This window comes from Lissotriton helveticus, chromosome 1_2, assembly GCF_964261635.1.
Source record: "Lissotriton helveticus chromosome 1_2, aLisHel1.1, whole genome shotgun sequence".
Classification (NCBI taxonomy): Eukaryota; Metazoa; Chordata; class Amphibia; order Caudata; family Salamandridae; genus Lissotriton; species Lissotriton helveticus.
The window spans coordinates 270659676-270684431 of NC_136058.1; the positions used below are offsets into that span (position 1 = coordinate 270659676).

Below are 24756 nucleotides of genomic sequence, written 5' to 3' on the forward strand. Positions count from 1 at the left end.
GGCATGGGTCGGAGGGGGAGCCGGAGTGGATGCTGTTCATGACGCGGGTGATGTCTTCGGTGTTGATGGGGGTCCATGCGTTGAGGCTGGAGGTGGGGGTCATTGGTTTGGTGGTTGGGGGCGGGGTCTGGGGTCCAAAGCTGTCGTGTATGTCTGTGATCTTGCGGTGGAAGAATGTGGCAAGGGAGTTGCAGAGGTCTTGTGACGGTGAGATGTCGTTGTTGCTGGCGCTGGGATTGGAGAGCTCTTTGACGATGCTGAAGAGTTCCTTGCTGTTGTGGGCGTTGTTGGCCAGCCACTCTTTGAATGATGTCATTTTGGTGGTGCGGATCATCTGGTGGTATTCGCGGGTGGCGTTTTTGAGATTAGTCATATTTTCTTGTGTCCGCTTGTGGCGCCAGGCTTTTCGAGGGTTCTGCACGATTTCTTTGCGGTTTTGAGGGGGTCTGTGAACCATGCGGTTTTTCTGTTGCTAGTCTTGCCAGGGGGTTTCTTCAGAGGGGCGAGGTTGTCGGCGCAGTTGGTGCAACCACAACCAATTTGAATTCAATAGACCTGGAGGCAAATCCTGGCTTCCTCATTTGACCCTCTGTTCTCATTTTAGGACTATCCTGTTACAAGGAAAATCTGTTAAATATCAAAGGTTCGGTGTTCATCTGTTAGTGCTGAGTTGACGTGTTAAAGATCTGTACAATGATTGTCTGTCCAATAATCAGAAATATGTCAAATGGAGCCTCTGTGAAAATATGGACTTAAAAATGTATGCTACTTAAATATTTGTATTTTGTAGATGTATTTATTAAATTTGATATTGCTCAACCTTACCCAGTACAATAACGTTTTAAGACAACAACAAGGCAAGCGAATAACATAAATCAGTGTAAGCAAACGCATCACAATAAAAGCAGCAGGCAAAAATTACCAAAATAATAAAATATTCCAGTACCCATGTCACATCTGAAACTGGTGCAGAATAATAAGACCCAGCCCTTGGACACAGTCGACAATAGTAAATCAATGTTAACTGGGGGATACATCCAGCAAATGGCTTTCAGATTAAATGTAAAACTTTGGAACTTAACTTAAGACAAAAGTAGAGACTCACACCAGCTAGGCTACAGTTGGAGGATTACCTCCACATGTATTGGGTCGCCTTGGAGGCAGTGCTTGCGGTTAAGTGAGAGACGTAAGACCCTGGGGTTGTTAAATAGAACTGACTGGACAGGTAAGTAGGAGAGACACTCGAGGTGGGTTTCCACACCTCAATATAGACTCTGAATTCAACATGATGGTTTTCATTTTTCCCAGCACATAAGCATAAATAGTTGGAAGACACCCATGGTTTGTTAGGCAAATGGTGACACAATGCCTATCCGGAGCACCGGGATCTGAGTGACATGTGCTGCGTTAGATACCGCACACCATAGGCTGATATTAGATGTGCAAGGGTAACCATATCAACATTCAGCCGTTAAGGGAAAGCCCGGATCACTGCGTAACCAGCCTGAATGGGGAAGAGGACAAGTGCCCCATGTAGACTCTCCCCGTGTGGACTCACTGGTTACCCCCCTGACCTCCCCAAGAAATGAATAGATCCAATCCAGTGACGTTCTTCTTACTCCCAATTTCTGGTTCAAGTGCCTGTGCAAGAGTCCATAGCCAGCTATACCAAAAGCCGCAGATGGATCTAATAGATTTAAAATAGAAGGACATCACAGGTTCTAATGTCAAAGAAAATGCACCCTCATGTCCAACACTACTGCACTGTTCCCCCGGCAAGGTCGAAATTCTGTTAAATATCTGAAAATATGCAGTTAGCCTTCAACTATATTCCTGCACTTGGGCCTTAGCTATGGGTTCAAAGGATTTTGCCAAGGACCTAATACACAGTTTGTCAAAAGAGACAGTGCAATAGCCTTCTTCACTGCTGAGGGATAGAACCCATGTTGCAGAAAGTGTTTACTAAACACGAAATGTTGCAAGACAACAATAATGTAATATTGTTTTTTATCACTGCCTCTAGAATGTTGCAGATTTGCTATTTCATTTTGTACATAATTCGCGACATGACAAGAAAGCAATCAAAATCAGAATTAACAGAGGGGTATAAGGTGATAGAAACAGCAGTAAAGTAACTGAATATGGGGTCTGTCTCAGTGGCAGATCAGCTGATGGAAGTAAGATCCCAGAAAAATACATTTGGGGAAAGGCATGTCCTCCGCTCGCTTGTTAGAGTGCAGACTCGTTAGATTCGCAACGTATTTTAAATAGCTCTCGCGTGACCTTGCAGGCGTCATCAATGCCTATTTGATAAAGCCTCAGTGTAGCCCTCTGTATCGCCTTCTTATACTGCCTGGGGTGAGATATATGGCTGTTTTGGCAGGATCAAGTTGTAATTTAATCTTCTTTATAATTGCATTCTGTTTTGCTTCAGAGTCAATATGTCTTTGATAAACCAAAGTTTAGAGAGTATAGTCTGCTGAAGTACTTTCTTACCCTCATTTATCTAAAGTAATTTTTCAGTTCCACGTCTCGTTTTCCCCCTCACATCGGCTCCCCCACACTCTCAGTATTGTTCCTCGCACCTCCCACCTTGTTGGTACATTCACAGCAACAAGTATATGTTTGCTGGGATTCGACTAAATTGTTGCATGAAAGTCCAAGCCTTGGCTCACAAATGCAGAATTTATGGTGCTAGCGGAGGTGTAGAATGCTGCACTCACTCAACCGGCATTTGCCGAAGAAAGATTTGCAGTGTGGAAAGCCATCTGAGATGTCTTTCCTACTTATCTCTCCAATCAGTGTCATTTTCAGCAACTCCAGGGGTGACTGGATTCTCTGGTGAGTAGAAAAGGAGATGTTTCTTCTCAAAGAGGCCCATACATTTCCCCCCTGGTTTGCTGCAGCGCACCATATTGCTGGAGCATTTCTATGCTCGGCTGTCACGTGCCCGGGATGGGTCAACGTGACTTAACCTTGATGGCACCGTGGACAGCTGACCATCGTATCGTAATTTCTTCCACCGGGGCACTACAAACAGAGCTGTTCGGGAAGTGGGGTTACACCCCTTCCTTCTCTCTACCGTGGGAGATTGTTTCGCCTTCTCCCCCTCGACTGTTGCATTTTCCCTTTGTTCCCCATTGTAGGTTGCTTATCTAGTAGTTACCCACTATTTGCCCAGCTCAAGCATCTGTTCTCTGAGATCTATACTCTGCTGTTCCAGGTAGTTCTGCATTCTACCTTGTTGGGTTCCTCATCCTGTGAGGCGATTTGGCTGTGTATTTATTTTCAATATTCCACTCTTGTTACTGCCATGTAAAAAGTCAGAAAAAGAATTGAATCCAGAAGATGTGTGTTTGCTATTCCTCCAGTGTCTTGAAATGTTTTCTTTTAGTTTTTTAAGCTGTGCTTTACAAAAAGGCATTGGTAAAGCCAATAACTTGCACTCACATTTAAAGGTGGGACCTATTGGCTTTGACAATACCTGTTTATTAAATTGCTCGATCAGCACTGTGGGTATAGCATGCATATTTTTACATATAAAAAAAAAAAATTAAGAACATAGAACAATGGAACTGGGTTGGTGGCAGCAGTTCTCAAGAACCCTCAATATCTCCCACGTCTTCTACTCCTTATAACTCTTCGATTATCCCAATGCGATAGTATGTGAACATATAGACTAAGAAATACAGAGTACAAAGATAAAGGTTCAAAAAATTTGAACTTTAAACCTGCTGGCCATGGAAAATATAATGAAAACAAAGTAAACATACATCTAAAGCCACTATCAACCATTTGCCACAAAAATGGTAGTTCTGAATGGTAAGTTTATCTAGGACAGGTGGCAAGAGAGTTTGACTGGGTAAGGACATTTTGAACAGCTACATGTTTTTGTTGGTGGATAGTTTTCTATTTTCCTTATTTTTGATTTGCCTAATTGTGCATGCTATAACCAGGCCAGCCATAAAAGATTGAAATCAGGGTCTTTACTTTTTTTTTGTGTGCGTGCTTATCTCTGTGCGGCCTTGTTCCGCAGTTTACTACCCCCACCCTGCCCCTCCTCCAACCCACGTCAGCGCCCAGCAGCACTCCCACCACGGGCCGCTACTGCAGATAACAGGATATACTTTCATACTGTACACTGCAGCATGATTCTATTTATGATATGAACATACATGCAGTAAGTTAACATTGTGGCGGAAGCTCACAGGCCTTGGAAAATGGTGTACATTGGGGATAATCATTTATGGATCTGTCCTTTAAGTGAGTAATCTGTGCAATAGGAATCTCCACACAGCTTAACAGAAAAGGAAAATGAAAACTGAAGAGGAAATAAAAAATAAAAACAAGAACCAGAATGAATAAGAAAAGACAAGTCCCCAGTTGTACGTGTGCTGCCCAAACCACTCCCGGCTCTAGTGAAAGATGCTGGTATCACATGGGGGCAAGTTAAGTGACATTTTGTTAAATCTTGTGAGGGACATGTCTTTGTTGCTGTTAAAATAAGCAAAGGGATCTGTTGGTCTTGGTGTAACAGCGCCAGAAATGTCCTTTTCATGTTAGACTAAGTGCAGGTGGGCCAAAAAGTACTTTCCACCATCTTTGCCTTCAACTCGTACCACCCCACCCCACACCATCCACTCACACCGCTCACACTAAAGCTCACACAGAAAACAATTCTCCAGCGCCAAAGTACGGAGCTAGGTTGTCTGAAACATTCAGCTACATTTTTATGCATGGAAGGAAGGGGCAAGAAATAACTCATGTATCTTATTTTAATCAGGTTTGATGCATGCAAAGATGACCACACATGTGTCCGAAACTGGCTGACCGACTGGACGGTTGACGAAAATGGAAACCAGTGTAAAAATGAGTGCATCCCCTACAGCCAGGTAAGTACAGCCACTGTGGAGCTTGTACAGAAGGATATGGGGCATGAAGAGCACCTGGGATGGGGGAATTGCTTTGACTTTTATTTATTTAATGTAGTTTTATATAAGTGCAAACTTTACCCAAAGGTGTCAGAGCGATTTACATAAGAACCAGGGGGCATATTACCAAGGGCCGGTGATACAATTATCGGCGCAAAGCGGCGATAATTATATCGCATTATTGACAAGGACAAGCTAGGCCGTGTTTCCTTGACTTAGCTCCCGTTTTTCACACGCCTCGCTTTGCAGCGATAATGAGATGCAAAGTAGGCATGGCTGTGAAAACAACATGGGTGTAGCGTTAATTTAAATCGCGCTAACTCTGCCTTATCTCGGGAATTTAACGTTCCTGACTAAGGCATACCTAACATGGGAGGTGGATTGTGGGGCTAAGGCCACAGGGCCTATCATCAAGCTTATCACCGTTTTCCATGGAACTATCGCTTTAATATTTATCGCCATACCGCTAAGCGTTGATAATACAACGCTAGCTTGGCGATATATTCCAGTGATAGCCAGCGATAATTAAAAGCGCGCTAAGCACGCTCAGCGATGATTATCGCTGGGGCTTGATAATATGCCCCCAGGTAAGTTATATAAGGTACACAAGACAGACACACTAAACACACTAACAAGTTACATATATGCAGTTCCAGCTCAAACTATTTGCATATTCATATTGCAAAATATAAAAGGTGTCAGCGTTATTTTGTTCTAACCTGCTAGTTTGAGCCAATGGCCACCCATCCGCTCTCTGGCCAGACAAAGGCAAGCCTTTCATCTCGCTTAGGCCGATAAATGTAATTGGATAATTTCACCTGTTATTTACGGTCAATGCTTAATTTGTAAAAATAATATAAATAATGCTAAGTACTTGTCCCCCAAAATTGGGAGGCAGGCCTTACCTGGAGTGCCACTTCTGCCTGGAGACCTTGCCACCTCTTCCAGCAGACCCACCATCAGCTGTGCCAACAGCCTGGTGGGTGGAGCAGCATGCACAACAGTTGAGAGAGCAAGAACAATAGCCCTTCTTTTATTTCCAGAGTGGTTCATGGAAATAGAAGGGCTACCAATACACTTAAAGGGTGAAGAACCACTGTAATGGCTGTTGTTCTATTTCTGTGCTCATTGGAAATGAAGGAAGGACGAATTGGCTGTCTCTTGTGGCCCACTTGCGGACTGAGAAAGTGCAGGAAGTGGCAGAGAGTCTTCGTCCTCTGGAATAAATGTTGGTAGTGCCCACCGGCACAAATTAAGCACTGTTTATAGTGCTTAGAAACGACAAACGATGGCTCAGAGATCTAGGCTCTTGCTGTCGACATTTCTGTGACTGGCGGATCGCAAGTCTGAGGTCTAGGAAGGCCTATTCATTATTGGAAAGACTATTTTCACAAATCCTAAAAACCGGTACTTTCCAGATGCCTGGAAAATTATATCGGTGATGCCACTCTTAAAAGAATCGAATCTAGATCGCGAGGAACCAGGCAACTATAGACCCATAGCCAGGATTCCTTTCAAAGCAAAAATTCTCGAGAAACTTCTAAATAAACAGCTGTCTAGATATCTGGCGGAGGGTAACTGGCTGGATCATTCTCAATTTGGTTTTCGTGAGGGTCACGGAACGGAAACGGCACTGCTCACGGTGGTGGAAGAACTCAGGAGTGTGCTGGATGATGGAGGGAAGGCCGCCTTGGTTTTATTAGATCTATCGGCGGCCTTCGATACGGTCAGCCATGGGACTCTCCTGAACAGTCTGAGAGAAGCAAGGGTCCATGACTCAGCTTGTGCCCTCCTTGCATCCTATTTAGGGAACAGAACTTTCTCGGTAGAACTAGGAGAGGCAAAATCCAAATTATTTAGTTCACCATGTGGGGCTCCTCAGGGGTCCTCTTTGAGCCCCACCCTTTTTAATTTATATGTTGCACCACTGGCAGAAATTATAAGGGGTTGTGGCTTTACTCCAGTATCCTATGCCGACGACACCCAGATAGTGGTGTCTATCAGCAAGGATGTGAACGAGACGGCAGAAAAATTTAAATTGTGTATGTCACAGGTTAGCCAGTGGATGCTGAATAATTGCCTAAAGCTTAATGGGGACAAGAGCGAGGTGATGCTACTGGGGGGTGACGCAAACATCTGGTCCCCGGCCTGGTGGCCTGATAACCTGGGCATTTGTCCAGATCCGTCAGAAAAAGTGAAAAATCTGGGCATTACTCTTGACAGCAAACTTTCATTTGATGCACAAGCCAGCAAACTGGCCTCAACAGTCTGGTTCATCTTAAAGATGATAAAAAAAATACTGCCGTACTTACCAGAGGATTCACGAAAGACAGTGGTGACAGCTCTAGCCTGGTCGAGGTTGGATTATGGGAATGGTCTGTACGCCGGGGCTAGAGTACAGATCCTAGCCAAACTACAACGCCTGCAGAATGCAGCCGCAAGGCTGGTGCTTGGCATCCCTAAATATGAGCCAATTGCCCACAAACTAAAAATTATACACTGGCTCCCAATTGTAACAAGCATTTACAATGCAACGGTTTCGCCTTTGCAAAAGTTAGAGCTATTTGCATTGTAAATGACAACATTTTTATTTGTGTTGGTTTGGAAAACAGATAAATAAATGGCATTGTCATTTACAATGCCAATAGCTTAATCTCTCGCAAATGCCACACACACACACACCCACAGAGAGCCCCTACACACAGAGCCCCCCACACACAGAGCCCCCACACACACACAGAGCCCCCCACACACACCCACAGAGCCCCCCCACACACACCCACAGAGCCCCACACCCACACAGAGCCCCCCTCACACACCCACACAGAGCCCCCCCTCACACAGCCACACAGAGCCCCCCCCCACACGCTGCGCTGGGGCAAGCAAGGGAGACAACTCTCGGATGCAAGTATCTTCAGAGAATAGTTACTGCTTGTGTACAAGGCGATGAGGCAAGGAGATACACCGATGTACACTCACCTGAGAGCATCGCTAGTGTTTGTCCTTGCACTGTAATCTCAAGGCGCTGGAGCGAGGATTAGATCAGTATCAAGCCTCCTGCAAGGATTGCTAGTGACTGTCCCTTTCGCACGAACCTCAAGACGCTGGACAAGAAGATGCGACGAGACACCAGCCTCTAGAGAGGACCGCTCGTGCTTGTCCTCAGAGGGTGTTCTGAGGTCGCTGGTGAAGTACACGATTGTCTCTACCTAATATAAACTTATTTTGACTTGTACTTAAGTGGTTGTCTATTTACTTATATACTATTGCGCGACCATCTGATGTGTCTGTAAGACTTACCTTTTGTCCCGAAATGTTGTCCTGAATTTTGACCTTCTGTCCTGAATTTTTGTCCTGAATTTTGACCCTTTGTCCTAAATTTTTACACTCACCTTCCTGAATTTGCACCCATGCAGTTGGTCACCCTAACTGGCCTTACACTCACCGCTAACCGACTTCCTGAACTCCTACTTGGTAATTGTGCGCCACTCAGAGCATGGCCGTCCGAGAACCCCTTCTACGCACTGCAGATGGCTGAATGCAGCCAATCAGCAGCTAGCAGTAGCCTAGCTAACCTATCAGATCTGCCTCCTACCCTCCCTTCCTGGTCTTTTTTGGGGATGGACAGCGAATTGGATCATGTGACAAATAGAGGAGTAATCCATCCCACGGGGCTCTTCCACATGTAGAACCGAGAGGATCTTCCGCATGTCGAAATGTGCACGGGCGATGCTTAGCATGGGGAAGGGCACATGAACTACAAGAACGTAACGTGAGCTATATGCAAATAAGCGGTGTGCGCAGGCGGTGCTGAGGGAACAGCTCATCACCTCTGGAGGTGTGTGTTGCATGCACAGCCACTTGGAATCTGCACTGATCAAAGGCGCCAAGTGGGCATAATCTGGACACGTGCACTCCACACAAGAGTTGTGTGCAGAGGAGTTGGATATATGTGCTGTAGCAAGGGGTCACTAGCTTTTGTATGTGCACAGGGACAGGACCTGTGCACTGATATTAACAGGATCCGGGCATCAGCCCAGATCGCAAGAACTGTGTGCACCGGACCCCTCCTGTGCTGCTCCAAGAAGCGGGAGTAGAGGATAACGTTGGACACCCATACAGACGAAAAAGCGGTATGCACAGGAGCTGCACGTCTGTACCGATCGCGCTGCGCAGCTTTTTCACGCAGGTGAAAACCTAATGAGAATAATAATATGTGGCTTTGGAATACGCCCTCTGTTCCATTGGCTAGCTCCATAAATGGAGGCTAGCCATTGGAACAGAGATCTGTCCGTCATGGCCGGACCAGATTCGTGGGCGTTCTGGCGATTTTTACTCATCCCGCCCCTTTAAGAACGTCATTGCGGCGGTGGGCGGGTTTACTTTTTTTTCTTTCAATGTTTGTTTTCGTCATTTCGGCGAAGATGGTGGCCGGGCAGTAGCTTGTTTAAGATGCTGCAAAGTGTGTCCCGACCTGTGCCAGGGAGCAGGCCACCGTCTGTGCCAGGGTAACCCGATCCTTTCCCCGATTTCCCAAAGGTTCTGCGGCGGCGAGTTCACGAAGCTCCGAAAGCGGAGCATTTATTATGAATGCCCTCCTTCACCCCACTAGACATAACAGTCGCTTAATTAACTTTTGGGAAATCACACATTTCATAACATCACCTCCCTCCCTTTAAACCACCACAAGCAACCAAACGCACACCTCCCTGGTAGCAGTGCCTTCTGCAATGTTAGGTTTGCTGGTGCTTTGCACAAGTCAGTTGGCGTTATTTACGCGGCCAGATGTTGTCCCAGCGGTTGGTGACTCGGATGCGTTCGTTATCTCTCTCCTTTCTGCAAGGGGCGGTTCCAACACCGACATCTGCTCATTTCGAAGTGCTTCTCTGGGCTGGAAATAATATCTTAAAGTGGCACCAGATACAGAATATTAAATCACCCCAGCCCTCTTGGCTTTGACACTCACTGACCCCTCGACTGAGAGGAACACTTAGTGGCTTTTAAATTAAATTGGTGTTTTCTAAAGCGCCCACGGTTTCTTTTCCACCACGTCGCAGCACTATTTGAGAAGAGAAACTGTTCTGAAAGAGGTTCCGCAATAAGAAATTGGGAGGCCGCGCTCGTTTCGAGTACACAAGCTAGCGTGTAAACTCACCAAGCGGAAACAAAACTCTTTTTGAAACCGGATACTTTAATTTGGAATGTGTCTTCTAACTGTACGTACCTCACTGGTCAGATCCCGCCACCCCGCGCAGACTCTTACATGGGGCTCGAGAATAATGTGATCTGTGGTCAAGATGGCGAATAACATCTGGAGATTAAAACGGTACAGTATTTGGGGCCTAGGCTCGTTGACGTGGAAGCACACCTTATTCAGCAGTTATTGTTCTATGTCTATCTTTTTTTAGCGTTTTGCCAACTCTATTATCCAGTGGAGAGTGGCCCATCGAACCCTTGCAATTGCTGTATTATACTTTACTCGCTCAAAAGTCCGTTTCCCGAAGCCAGAGATCGATATATATATGTGTGTGTGTATATATATATATATATATATATATATATATATATAATATGTGTGTGTGTGTGTGTGTGTGTGTGTATATATACACGTATGTGTATAAATGTGTGTATATATGTGCGTGTGCATATAATATATATATGTGTGTGTGTGTGTATATATATTCTATCTTTCAGCAAAATAATCTTTACACGGCACTCCGTACTTTTAGGCCTCCCTTCCCTCTTGTCTCCTTAAATATGGATTTCGGTGGGGCGGCCGCTCTGTGTTCCCACACACACAGCCGGCCCTTGTTAGGCGATTGAAGTTGCAGCCTTTGAGTGGTTTAATTGGCTGGCAGGATATAACAGGATTTCCTACTCCCGGCCACTTACATCTGAAACTTACATGGCCAGCTGAGCGGAGTGACAGACTCTCCAGCCGCTTTGTGTGCTAATGAGCAGGCTGCCAGGAGAAGGTGAGCTTCGGCTGGGAAGAACCACTGTCTAAAATAGAAGGGGTGTGATTGTGTTTTTATTACACATGTAACTCTCTCAACTAGTGTGCCCTGAAATGCCGGGGCTTCACACGTTTGTATGAACCGGTCTTTTTCTGGCTTGTTTGCACGGTTACAGCGGGTTAATGCACCTGTAGCAAAGAACTGTGCGGTCTGTTAAAATCCTGGCAGAAGTAACTATGCTTTTAATGTTTCTCAGAATGTAGATTGTCCATGCTAAAAGGCAATCCAGTTCATGAATGCTTTATTAGATTGGCTAATAAAAAATAATACATATTTACTTATGAGATTTAAAAAAAAAACACAATATCATAAAGAATCAGTAAAAATGATAACATTTTAATTGTGAAAGTGATTTACAAGTGTTCTTCTGAAAACAAGCTGATGACCCACTTTATTGTTCGTGATTAATGTTGTATGCTAGCTTAATTATTTCTCACATGGATCGGAAAGGCTCAGCCTTTTATCCTTCTCAGATCAAAGGGCGGAGTTGAGTTCCATTCAGTTGAAAATAGTAACAACAATTTGTTTGTGCGTACTTATGTAATGTATCTCGGGCACTTTTCGTACGTGTTGGCCTCTAGGCGCGGTGCCAATTCAGGCGGGAGCCAAACATGATCTGGCCTGCAAGATGTCAGGCGAAGCTTAAGGGCATCAGAGGGTTTTAAGAATCATGGCTCGGAGGGGTGGCCCTGACATGAGGTATTAATCAAGCTCCGAGATGCATCTACTCTGTGGCGTGTGCGCTATAAATGTTCATTTGGTATCCTTTTGCACGTGGTGTGGTTCACTGCCTGACAGGTATCAAGTGCCACAGGTTTGGTTTGAACACGCATCATCGACTTTTTATTGGTGCTGGGCAGTGCCACTGACATACCTGGGAGATGTGGCACCCCTCCCATCGGCCGTGCCCTCTGCTGACGCACCACGGTCCGCGTGCACATCCCGCTGCACACATTAGAGTCACACCTGCCACTCGCCCCAGGTTAAGCAAATGATGGACTGCTTTGTGTCATTTCCCCGTTTCATTTATTTTGTGAATTAGTAAAGCGCTCCATCCTTCTGCATCTCAGCGCTAGGTCTGTAGGTCAAGCCATCCGATGTAATGTTTAGGCTTGAGTTTTATTTGTTTCTCGGAATTGTACTCTTTCTGCCTCTGTGGAGGACATATCCCAGGAAGGTGTAATGTTTGACCAGATGCGTACAGCTATTTGGTAGATTTAGTTACTAGACAGCTCCTCGCCCTAGGTGCAGCGCCCAGAGACGGAGTATCTCTGGACAGCTGTACTGTTCACGCGAGTTGTGTGCACAGGAAGTGGACGCGCGTGCTGGCATGATGTGTGTACAAAGAAGCTCTTCATCACCGCGGATCACTGGAGCTTTGTGCCCTGAGCTGTAGATGCGCCCTGATCCAAAGACGGCTGCGCGCAGGAGCTGAGACCAACCGAGCTGCGTGCACGAGCTGAGACCAACCGAGCTGCGTGCAAGGATTAGCGGCGCAGGACATGTGGAGCGGTGCTGGGGAAGAGAAGTCGTGCAGGACAAGCGAAAGGGTGCCCGGAAGGGGAGCATGAGAAATTAAGTGGTGCTCGGGGAGGCAGTGGTGCAGGAGAAGCGACTCGGTGCATCAGAAGTGAAGTGGTGCATTAAAAGCAAAGTGACGCGTACATCCGGGTCTCTGGTTTGAGCTCTCTGCAGCTTACAGTATAATGGGTGCGAGATCGCACTACGGGGGGAGGGGCGGACACCGACAATGTGTCCCGACGCCCCTCTCCCCTTGCAGGCACTCACCGGGTCCGGCGGCTGCTGGAGGAGAGCTCCCGCTCCTCGGGACTCTCCGGGGCCGCGGAGGGACGTTCTCTTTCCCCGGGGCTCCTCCTGTGCTCGGGAGCCTCGGGACGGTCGATGCAGGCTGCTTCCTCCTTCCGGCTCTCTCCTCCTCCTCCTGCGATGACGCGGAAGGGGGCTCGACCGGCTGGGCCAATCCCAGCGCGGCCCGGGCTTGAAGGCGGGCGCTGCTTCCTCCTCTCACTCGGGGCCGCGGCGGTGAATACACGGAGCAATGCCGGGTGGGCACCGGCCTTAAATCTAAATATTAAGCGAGGTGGGCACTCGCTCGGGGTACCACAACAGCGGCAAGGTCCCTGGCAGGGTGGGCACCTGCCAGCGGACAAAATACTCGAAAATCAGGTGCCGGCAATGCCGGACCAGATTCGGGGGCGTTCCCGGCTTTCGGCTGACGTCGCGTGACGTCGGCAAAAGCCAAAGAATCTCGGGAACGCCCCCGAATCTGGTCCGGCATTGACGGACAGGCCCCTCGTCCAATGGCTATGCTCCATTTATGGAGCCAGCCAATGAATGACGAGGGCCGACCCAAACCCACACTACAGTTCTCATTAGATTTCTCCTGCGCAAAAGCTGCTTGCGCAGCTTTTTGCAGTCGAAACCTAAAAAGGGTGCAGTTCAAAGCGTTGTGCCTGGCCTATAAGGCGCTTCAGGGATCAGGCTCACAATTCCTGAAGACCCACTTGAAACTGTACGAACTGGCCAGACTTCTTAGATCCAGCCAACTGAAACTAATCAGAGTCCCGAAATTTACACGGGCCAGTTGGGGCGGAAGAAGTTTCTTGGTGCACACAGCACGGGCCTGGAACCGGCTGCCTCTACCTATAAAAAATAGCCCATCTCTGGGGTCCTTTAGAAAAGCAGTCAAAACTTGGCTATTTACTGCGGTTATCTAGGTTGCCCGTCTCAGAAGTTTGCAGTCTGTCATAGCACCAAGACGCCTCCGGGCATTCGCGCGCTTTACAAGTGGATAAATCAAATCAAATCAAATCTATTAAATTTCTGGCTTCTGATGTGGAGAATTTGGCTGCTAACTGGGGGACTGTAATGTCTGTCATTAACAACAAAAATGCTATATACAAATAACGTATTATTAATATAAAAGCAAGTTATTATTGCTTATCAGTTATTTAATTATAGTGCATTTGATACATGTTATATATATTAAAGTGTTATTGTACCCCTGGGACACGCTGTCTTGACCCCATACATATTTAAATACATTGGAACATATCTACAGGATTTACTAGTGAAACGAGGTGCTGTTGACTTGAACTCTAAAATTCCAATTTATCACTATAATTTTGCCTCGAATAAAACATAGTCAGTTCCTACATTTTGAGACTGTGAACTGCTTGAATTTCAAATAGTTCTAACATTTTCCCACGCTTTTGTCAAACTTTTCCTCTGGAGGACTGTGGCGCACTCTTAATAGGATGTCGCACCCGTGATATCAAAGGCACACACAACACAGCACCAATGCGATGTTGTTGAGTAAGCAATGTCACTCCAACAGCACATCCAACTCTTCCCACGGCATGCCCTTGCAGAGCCAATAGGACTTGTAAATCACGCCATACCTAACTCTCATATGAACAACACAGCACCAAAGCAATATACCACTACTCCCATTCTGACCAACATCACCTCCAACTTAGAACACAACCACTCATAACAGAGCTAATAGAACCTGTTAGGCACACCGCACAATGACTCACAAAAGGCACCAATCAATATACCAGGTATGGTCATTCCAACCTAACATTACCTCCCAGTTCAAACACAACCATCCATAACAGAGCTAATAGAACCTGTCAGTCACACCGCACCAAGACTCACAAAAGGTACCAAGCAATATACCCGGTACAGTCATTCCAAGCCAACATTCCTCCCAGTTCAAACACAACTACCCATAACAGAGCTAATAGAACCTGTTAGTCACACCGCACCAAGACTCACAAAAGGCACTGTGAAGGGGTGACTGGGGGGTCAGGAAGAGGCTGTAGACGCCGTTTAGGTAACGAGGGTTTTATTTTCATATACAGCTTTTTTTGACGAAACGTCAGTCTTTCTTTAGCGAATTCTGCGGGATCCGTGGTGGCTCTGCTGGTTTTCCCTTCCTCCGTGATTGGTTGGTTTTGGGCTTCTGGTTGGTAGCGGAGGCTTCCTCTCTCGTGGCCACCGTAAGGGAAACAGAAAACAAAGGGTCCGTTTTAGTGTACGTCCTTGTACTGTTATTTGCCCGGGGGAGAAACCAGGGGAGTGCAAGGACACCAGTGACTCGTGTTTTACTATATCACTTCGGTGAGTGGTGACAGTCGTGAAGGGGGAAGGGATTACACAAGGGGTCGGGTATCGGGAACTGTACTAGGAGGGCGTGCTCTGCTCTAATGAGGCACCACATTCCTTCTCCCCACCCAACTCGAGAACTTTTCCCGTACCTGTCGCAGCCACACTCCTCCCTCGGGAGTGTGGCAGGGCGCTGCACGGAAACGTTGGCCTCCTGGCTCGTCTGCTTCTTTGCTTGCCTTGTCTTCTTCTCTTCCTCGACAACGCCGTTCTCCTCTCGGTTCTTCTCCTTTGGTGATGTCACACGCCAGCTGGGGAAGTTCAGCATTTTTCACCAAACCGGTCCAGTCTACATCATGGTGGGTTAGGTCGTCCTCGGATTCTTGCGCCCAGTTAAAGGCGCCGCTCGCGTTTTCTTCTGTGTTGCTTTGCCAAGGGATTTGTGCGTCCTGCAGGGAAGGAGGTGAGGACACGGTATCAGTGTGTTGCCACCATTCCACCACTCGTTTGTCCCCTCGTGAGATGCGCTCCGCGTTACAGGCACCAAGCAAAATACCCGGGACGGTCATTCCAACCTACATTACCCCCCGCTTCAAACACAACCACTCATAACAGAGCTAATAGAACCTCTCAGTCACCCCGCACCATGACTCACAAAAGGCACCAAGCAATATACCCGGTACGGCCATTCCAACCCAACATCACCTCTCACTTCAAACACAACCATCCATAACAGAGCTAATAGAACCTGTCAGTCACACCGCACCAAGACTCACAAAAGGCACCAAGCAATATACCCGGTACGGTCATTCCAACCTAACATTACCCACCGCTTCAAACACAACCATCCATAACAGAGCTAATAGAACCTGTCAGTAACACCGCACCAAGACTCACAAAAGGTACCAAGCAATATACCCAGTACAGTCATTCCAACCTAACATTACCCCCCGCTTCAAACACAACCACCCATAACAGAGCTAATAGAACCTGTCAGTCACACCGCACCATGACTCACAACAGGCACCAAGCAATATACCCGGTATGGTCATTCCAACCTAACATTACCCCCGCTTCAAACACAACCACCCATAACAGAGCTAATAGAACCTGTCAGTCACACCGCACCATGACTCACAAAAGGCACCAAGCAATATACCCGGTACGGTCATTCCAGCCTAACATTAACCACCGCTTCAAACACAACCACCCATAACAGAGCTAATAGAACCTGTCAGTCACACCGCACCATGACTCACAAAAGGCACCTAGCAATATACCCGGTACGGTCATTCCAACCTAACATTACCCCCGCTTCAAACACAACTACCCATAACAGAGCTAATTGAACCTGTCAGTCACACCGCACCAAGACTCACAAAAGGTACCAAGCAATATACCCGGTACAGTCATTCCAAGCCAACATTACCTACCAGTTCAAACACAACTACCCATAACAGAGCTAATAGAACCTGTTAGTCACACCGCACCATGACTCACAAAAGGCACCAAGCAATATACCCGGTACGGTCATTCCAACCTAACATTACCCCCCGCTTCAAACACAACCACCCATATCAGAGCTAATAGAACCTGTTAGTCATACTGCACCATGACTTACTAAAAGCACCAAGCAATATACCCTTTACGGTCATTCCAACACAACATCACCCTCCGCTTCAAACACAACCACCCATAACAGAGCTAATAGAACCTGTTAGTCACACCGCACCATGACTCACAAAAGGCACCAAAGCACAGTAACATCGCCATAGGAAGCAGAGAATAACGCCCTGCATCACACACAAAAACAGATATATCAGGCCTTTCACCAAGATAAGGAGCCCAAGAGAGCATTTCTGGGCATGCCACTGGCAAAGCAATACACCAACCATGGAACATATTCAATGCACATGCCAATGCCCATTAAAACAATAAAACACATTAGACAGACAGCTCAAATTAACTTGCGCGCAGCGTGGTGCCATAGCCATACACCGTCCAGTTGATGCTGCCCAAACGCGCCACATGCATGCCTTTCTAAGAAGGGTAATGGAACCTTCTTCCAGCATCAATAGACATACTGCTAATCTGAGTCATGGACGCTGCCCGACATCTTGGGCCTGGCAATAGACAACTGTTCACCTTTGGGGACAAAAATAAATGGGGAGGTCTTTTGGCTTCCTCAATTCTATATTCAGCACGCCACAAAGGTCAGGAACAATCTCAGACACATTTTATTCATCTAAGTGAAGCAACATGGACCATCAGTAATCACTACATTCAACAGAGCAGTCGTCACTGCTCAAAATCTATAATTCTGATAACCATGACTCCAGTCAAAGAGAATTCCCAGAACCACCCAGAATGGGCACCCAAACTTCTGAAAGCTCCACAGGGCCATCGAAATAGTAGAAGTACATCATACGGATGATGTTAACATAACACGTGTATCCTTTTCCCACCAGATGTATGAAAATGGGACAGACTTGTGCCACAGCCAATGGGGTGATTCATTCACCACAAGCCAGACCTCTTGCCAGTGCCTGGAGATGAACGAGACGGATGAGCTCGCCTACAATCATATCGTTGAAGCCAACTCGGAGGAGAGCGGTGAGAAGATCGAGTGCCAGCGCAATCCACCAGTGGTGGAAGAGGCACCCAAAAATGAGGAGGAGGATGACGATTGATGACACCAAAAAGCTGTAAGTGAATAATAATGCAACATGATTATATTCTCCTTGTATTTCAAAAGGCTTTTTTAGGCAGAGAGATGAGACACCCAATGCAAATTCATCTGGAGACATTGTGTGAACAGGAAGTTTTGCATTTATTTTCACTCTGTTCTCATTTGAATCAATACAGCCTCAGCCAACGTGTTTTGTTCATAAAGATTAACTTCTGCAGGGCATACTAGTTCAAGCAACACTATAGTTTATTGGTAAATCAAAGGGAAAAATATAATTCCAGGTGAGGCCATATCTCATAAACTCCTCCTGTTTCCAAGCAAAATGGCTCATCAAATTAATGGTTTTGGCTATAAGTACCTCCCACCAGAATCCACAAATTCAGGATAGGGTATGCCACATTATAGACACCGGAATCCATGTCCCATGTTAGACAGGCACCCAAATGCCTCGATTTTCAGGGATCTACCTGGCCCCTGTTTATAGTTGTTTGAGTGACTCTTGCATTGTAGTGTATTAAAATATGGTCTACACTGTAATTGCCTACTCTACTAATACACTCTACACCAATACACCCTATGCTGTACCACTCCACTCGACACTACTTAGCTCTTCGCCTCTCCACTCTTCACCACTCTAATCAACACTGCACCACTGCAATTTGCACCACTGCACTCTTTGACATTCTACGCAACTGCGCTCTACTCTGCACCAGTCCATTATACGCCACTTCACTCTACTCTGAGCCACTCTATGACACAACACTCATCTACGCTACTCTGCTCCACTCCACACCACTGCACTCTATGCTACTGCACTATATGCCATTGCACTCTATGCTGCTACACTTCTCTCTACTCTATTATGCAGTACTTTACACCACTACACTGTATTTGAAACCACTGTATTCTGTGCCACTTTAATCTATGCCACTCTACTCAGTAACACTGTACGCCACTGCACTCTATGCTACTCTACTCTACGCCAGTGCTTTCTATGCCACTCAACTCCATTCTGCACCACTGTACACCGCTGTACTCAATACCAATGCACTCTACTTCAATCTACTCTGCTGCTGCACTCTATGACACTGAACTCTATGCCACTTTACTCTGCAGCACTGCACTCCATGCCACTGCATTCTACTCTGCACCACTCTACTCTAAACCAATGCACTCTATGCCTCTTTACTGCTCTTTAAGCGAATGCACCCTATGCCACTACACTCTATGCCACTTTTACACTGCATCACTTCAGTCAATGCCACTGCACTCTACACCACTCTACTCTGCAACACTCCAATCTACACCACTGAACTCTACCCCACTCTACTATACTTTGCAGCAGTCTTCTATGTGCCACTGCACTCTACACCACAATACTCTACTCTTCCCCGCTCTACTCTACACCACTGTGCTCCACACCACTGCACTCTACTCCATTGCACTCCATGCCACTTGTTTCTGCACCACTCTACACCACTGCACTCTACTCTGCACCACTCTGCTCCACTCCACTCTAATTAACTCTTTGCCACTCCACTCTATTCTATTGCACTCTAGGCCACTCTACTCTACTCTGCACCACTCTACTCTATGCTGCTGCATTCTTCGCCGCAGCATCTATGCCACTGCACTCTGCACCACTGCACTCTATGCCACTCTACTGTTCACCACTTCATTCTAACCCAATGCACTCTATGCAGCTGTACTCTACGCCACTCTACTCTATGCCACTGCACTCTATGTCAATTTACTCAACTGTACGTCACTCCTCTCCAATGTAGGCCACTCTACACGTCTCCACTCTGTGCCACTCCATGCCACTTTATGCCACTTTGCTCCACTCCACACAGTTCCACTTTAGGCCACTCTAGGCCACCTCGCACCACACAATGCCACTCTACTCTATGCCACTTCACCCTACGCCATTTAACTCTGCCCCACTTCACTTTACGCCTGTCCACTTTTTGTCACTCTGCTCCATTCCACGCTGTGCATGCCACTCCACCCTTCCCCACTTCACTCTAAGTCACTCCATGCCACTCTATGCTGCACCACTCCACTCAACTTTATGCCATTACAATCTACGACACTCCAGTCTACGTCACTTAATGCTACGCCACTCCACTTTATGACACTTTACTCCACTGTACGCTCCACCACTCCACTCTACTCCACTCTAGACCCTACACTCTGTGGCACTCCACTCTATGACACTTTTATTTTTTAAACTTGTTTGTAATTAAAAGTAGTTAAAAAATAAGACATTTGGAGACGGCACATCATCCAACACAACAGTAGAATGATCAAAGTTTCAAAAGTATGACATGAATTATTCTAAAAGAGATTTGCAAAAAATGTTCATAAGCCAAACAATATACTAAAACAAAAACCAACAGCAAAATAAGTGGCTTTCATAATGCGGGAGACACTCCCATACAACCCATCGCAACACAATGGAAAGAGGGAGAAAGGATGAAAGTCAAGGTAGGTTATTGGGGATGGTGAGTGCCCGAGAGGAGTGAGAAAATCAGTTTGAGGAGGAGAGGGGCGGACAGATACACTGTCCCCCGTATATTATTATCAGTGTCCAGAGGGAGATGGAGACTCACCCAAGCCCAGTGTCTGACATAGCAGACAAACCCGTCACCTGATGTGTCACCTGTTCCTGGAACCCAGGTACGGGAGAGTGAGTAGATGGCGGCAAATCCACATGCGATAAACCATTCAACACATCTTCCCACATCTCCAGATCGTGCTCAGCATTCTTCCCATAAGCACAGCTCACAGATGCCTCTCCTCTGCCTCACCCCATTCCTGCATGTCACATAGCCACCTACGACAAATCGGGGCAGCATGCTGTGTCCGATGTATAGCCACGTATGCTTGGCAAGCACCAGTCCGACAAGTGTACCTATGGCACATTCTGGTTCTACATTTGGGCGTTGGGAGTATTCCAAGTAAGCAGTGCTCCACTGAAGCTTCCACTGATATCTGTGTGACTCCACGCAGCACCTTCATAACTTCCTCCCAGTACCCCTGTAATGTGCCACATTCCCGTGTCATGTGAAGGAAGGACACTGGGGCGGGAGGGTACCCACACCGTGGTCATTCCTCTGAGTGATCCCTATTGATCCTGTGTAACCATAGTGGGGTCAGGTAGGCCTGTTGTAATAATAAAATGGTGTGAGTTTAAATCTTGCATTGCTTGCCACCTCATTCCCCTTGGCAAACGCCCCCTTCCATGCACTCTCTGTGAACGGCCTCGACAACGCCCCAGCCCAACTGTCCTGCACCGTTGACACGTCTGTATGGCGATACTCCTTAAGAGTACGGTAAACATTCGCGATCAGGCCCTGGGTTGATCCTGGGTCCAGTACTATCTGGAGAGTCAGACTCCACAGGTTCAGCAGGGAAAGTAGGCCAGATCCCACGAAGTGTGCGAGATATTTTGGCTTCACTCAATGACACTTTACTCTGTGACACTTTACTTCACTTGATGCTATGCCACTCTACACCTCTCCACTCTATGTCACTCCACTTCACTCTATTCCACTCTACACCACACCACTCCACTCCACCCCACTCTATGCCCCTCCACTCTGTGCCCCTCCACTATATGACATGACACTCTACTCCACTCTTCGCTACTCTATACCACTCTACGCTGTAACACTCAACTCCACTCCACTCCATGCCCCTCCACAACCCTCTATAACCCTCCAATCAGCGACATTCCACTCTACGACACTCTACAACATTGTACTCCACTCTACCACACTGCTGTACTACACCCCACTCAACACCACTAGATGCCACTCGACGACAGTCGATGACACTCTACACCGCTCCTCTCCCCTCTTCAGTACTCCAATCGACTCTGCGCCACTCCATTCTATGCCACTCCACTTTATACCACTCCACTTTATGACGCTCTATGCCCCTCCACTCTACACCACTCCATTCCACTCTACACCACTCCACTTTACTCCATGACACTCAATTCCACTCTGCAAGACTTTACTCTATGATACGCTACAACAATCTATGCTTCTCTACGACACTCTACTCTGTCACTCTATACCATGCCACTTCACATTTTAAAAGATTTTTGTCCATTTCCGTTAGTAAATTTCAGCCAATGCAATCTAGCTCACCTTACAACAGTTCACATTTTATGGAAAGCAAGGCATTTTCACTAGAGAGTTGGGCGGAAAAACTCAGGAATATACATCTATTTAAACCTGACCGACAGAGGAGAACAGTAGGCCTTGGCGAAATTTCAAATATGAGATAGTAATTGGAGTTATTTCAGTAATACTGCATTACTTTTTGACTGGAATTTCCAATAATTATGTGATTACTTCTCCTTGCATAATTAAGAGTAATTTAGGGACAAAAATCCTAATGCAAGAGAACATTAAGCTAGTGGAAGCGGGCGCTCGCGCTCGATCGCTCAGTGGCGTAGCAAGGGGGCGGTGGCGGCGCGCCCCAGGCAGCACGAGTTTTGTGGGCAACAGCCAAGCCCCCCGGCTCTTACCTGCAGCCACGCGGGGTGGCAAACGCTGAAATTGTTCGCCAGCAAAGCCTTGAACTGCCACAGACGGCAGAAGGCCTAGCTACGCCACTGCAATCGCTATTTGTGTTCTGCTGCATCTAGAACTGTTTCTTATCACAAAATGCATCCTCAAGTCACTTTGGAAATGAGGGTGCATAGTGCACTGAGAAAATACCGCTAAATGTTGGTAGTAAGTTGAGTGGAAATCCTACCCCAAGAGCACATTTGCTATTCATGCTCTTTCGCATTTAGTGCTTTCTTAGTGCAAAATGCATCCTTGTGTCTATTCTGGATGCTAGTGGGCATTTTCAATCCCATAAATAGCGCTAAATGCAGAATTACTCTTCTCATGTACTTCAAGCATAATCTTGCGGAGTTGTGAAATAATTCTGCATGATTAAGCTTCATTGAATTACGCTAATTACCCCTAGAGAAAAAGCATTAAGCCAGCTACAAGCCAATGCATATAAGAGCTGTTTGTAGAAGTTATGTCTCTATGCACTCCATAGTAAACATGGCCACCAAAGAAATCACATAAAGTGCAAGACAAAAATTCCTTAAGAGACACCTGACTGCAAGCGGCAGTACTCTAGCTTCATTCTTCTCATGTAATGCGTGGGCACTGTGAACTGTCAGCCAACAAACTCCGCGTCAAACGTTTGATGCAGAGATGGGCGCCCCTTGCCCATGGCGATTTTTTATTTTATTTATTTATTCATAAACCAGAAACCAAGGAAGGAGCAGAAAGATCCATGAGCGCCTAAATATCAGATGGAGGGAAACAGCCAGGTTTTTAAAGACTTACGAAATGTCAAGAGATTAGGGATGTCTCGAATGTGCGCTGGGAGAGAGTTCCAGAGTTTGGCCGCAAAGAGGCCAAACGAACGACCCCCAGCCCTCGCTCTCCAGACTCGAGGGACACAGACAAGCCCATGATTAGCGGATCTCAAAGCACGCCTGGGCATATCGGGCTTCAATAAGCCAGATAGCCCAATAGGGGCTTGGTGCATCAGGATTTTATGAGAGATGCACAGAACCTTGAAATTAATGCGTTCTTGAATGGGCAGCCAGTGCAGCTTGGGAAGCACATGTGCCACTGACTCAGATCTAGGTAGAGCCACTAACATACGTGCTGCCGCGTTCTGAACTCTCTGCAGGCGTTTGATACTGGCTTTGTTGGTGCCCAGATTTAAAGAGTTACCATAATCAAGCCTAGCAAGAACGGAGGCCTGCACGATGGTTTGGCGCACTCTGGGAGGAAAAAAAACAAGCAATGGCCTCAGTCCTCTCAAGAGCCCAAAGCAAACAGCGGCAACTACTCTTATCTGTTTCTCAAATGCGATCCCTGCCTGACTCTTGGATCCACTCCTGATTTTACGCAAATCACGAGCTATGTCATTAATTCCAATTTGGAATCATTGTATGTGTTTTATTTCACATGCATATCCTGAAAATATACCATAGCTCAAGCCCTCTTAGGATAACATTGCACACTCCTAACCATAACCCCTCATGAAATTAAATGCCATCACTTACATTTGTTTCCTTCAATTGTAAAGCTGTCTGATGCCCACTCGTTCTCTTCCATATAAAAAAGAGTCTTTCAATAAATAAAATACTCTTGTTTGTTTATTTTTCAGAGCTCCTGCAAGTCTACTGGTGCCAAATGAAACCTCTTCTTCCTCATTGCTTCTTTCACCCAGGAGACATGCCGAGTATGGCGGTGATTTTGGACCATGAGCTGAGCCCTCATGAAATAAAGAAATATTCATCATGGTGCACATTTCATCATCTCAGAAGATTTGCAGCCTTTTATTACATGATATGGAATTAGTTATGAAGCTTCCTCAGTTGAAATAAGCATGTTAGTTAGGTCAAAACATTTTGTTCGTTTTCGTGATGAATGAACATTGCACAAGACACCACAGGTAAAGAATGAGGGAGGACATCTGACCGGCGGATTCTCCTCCAGATTTAGCATTTCCTTTATATTCTATGCATTTTCTTTTATTCTAGAGTTTGCACTCAAGGCCTGACTCTTGAAAGTGTTTTCAGCAATTGACAATGTAACCACAGAACACCTCAAACTTCATTAAAGCTTCGATGACTTCTGGTGTGTGGTTTGGTTTTGTCTTCACTGTGAAACATGACTACTTCCAAGATGTAAACCTTGTAATAAAAGGAAATCAGAGGGTTCTGTAAATTAAAGCCAATCTGCTGCCATAAATGTTTCCTGCATCTCTGGGTAACTAAGGCAACAGGCAGAGGACTCATTGTTTGCCTCATCCAGCCTTCTTTTTCCCCACCTTCTCTTTCTACACATCCCCACAGTGACTTAGATTCAGTGATGGCTTGGTCCATCTCTGTTCTGGTTCTGCAACTTTGGAATTTGGTGGTATTTTCCAAAAGCTATTTGTCAATTGTTTCTTT

General features: G+C 46.3%; 1 protein-coding gene across 1 annotated transcript in view; it reads left to right on the forward strand.

The window, feature by feature from the left end:
* LOC144800839 (riboflavin-binding protein-like) overlaps nucleotides 1-24436 on the forward strand; it is a 49143-nt gene extending 24707 nt beyond the window's left edge. The window contains exons 5-7 of the mRNA XM_078671713.1: nucleotides 4784-4892; nucleotides 17548-17784; nucleotides 23967-24436. Of these exons, the coding sequence (XP_078527839.1) occupies nucleotides 4784-4892; nucleotides 17548-17769 (331 nt within the window). The 3' untranslated portion in view covers nucleotides 17770-17784; nucleotides 23967-24436. The remainder of the gene's footprint in view (nucleotides 1-4783; nucleotides 4893-17547; nucleotides 17785-23966) is intronic.
* Nucleotides 24437-24756: the final 320 nt, after the last annotated feature.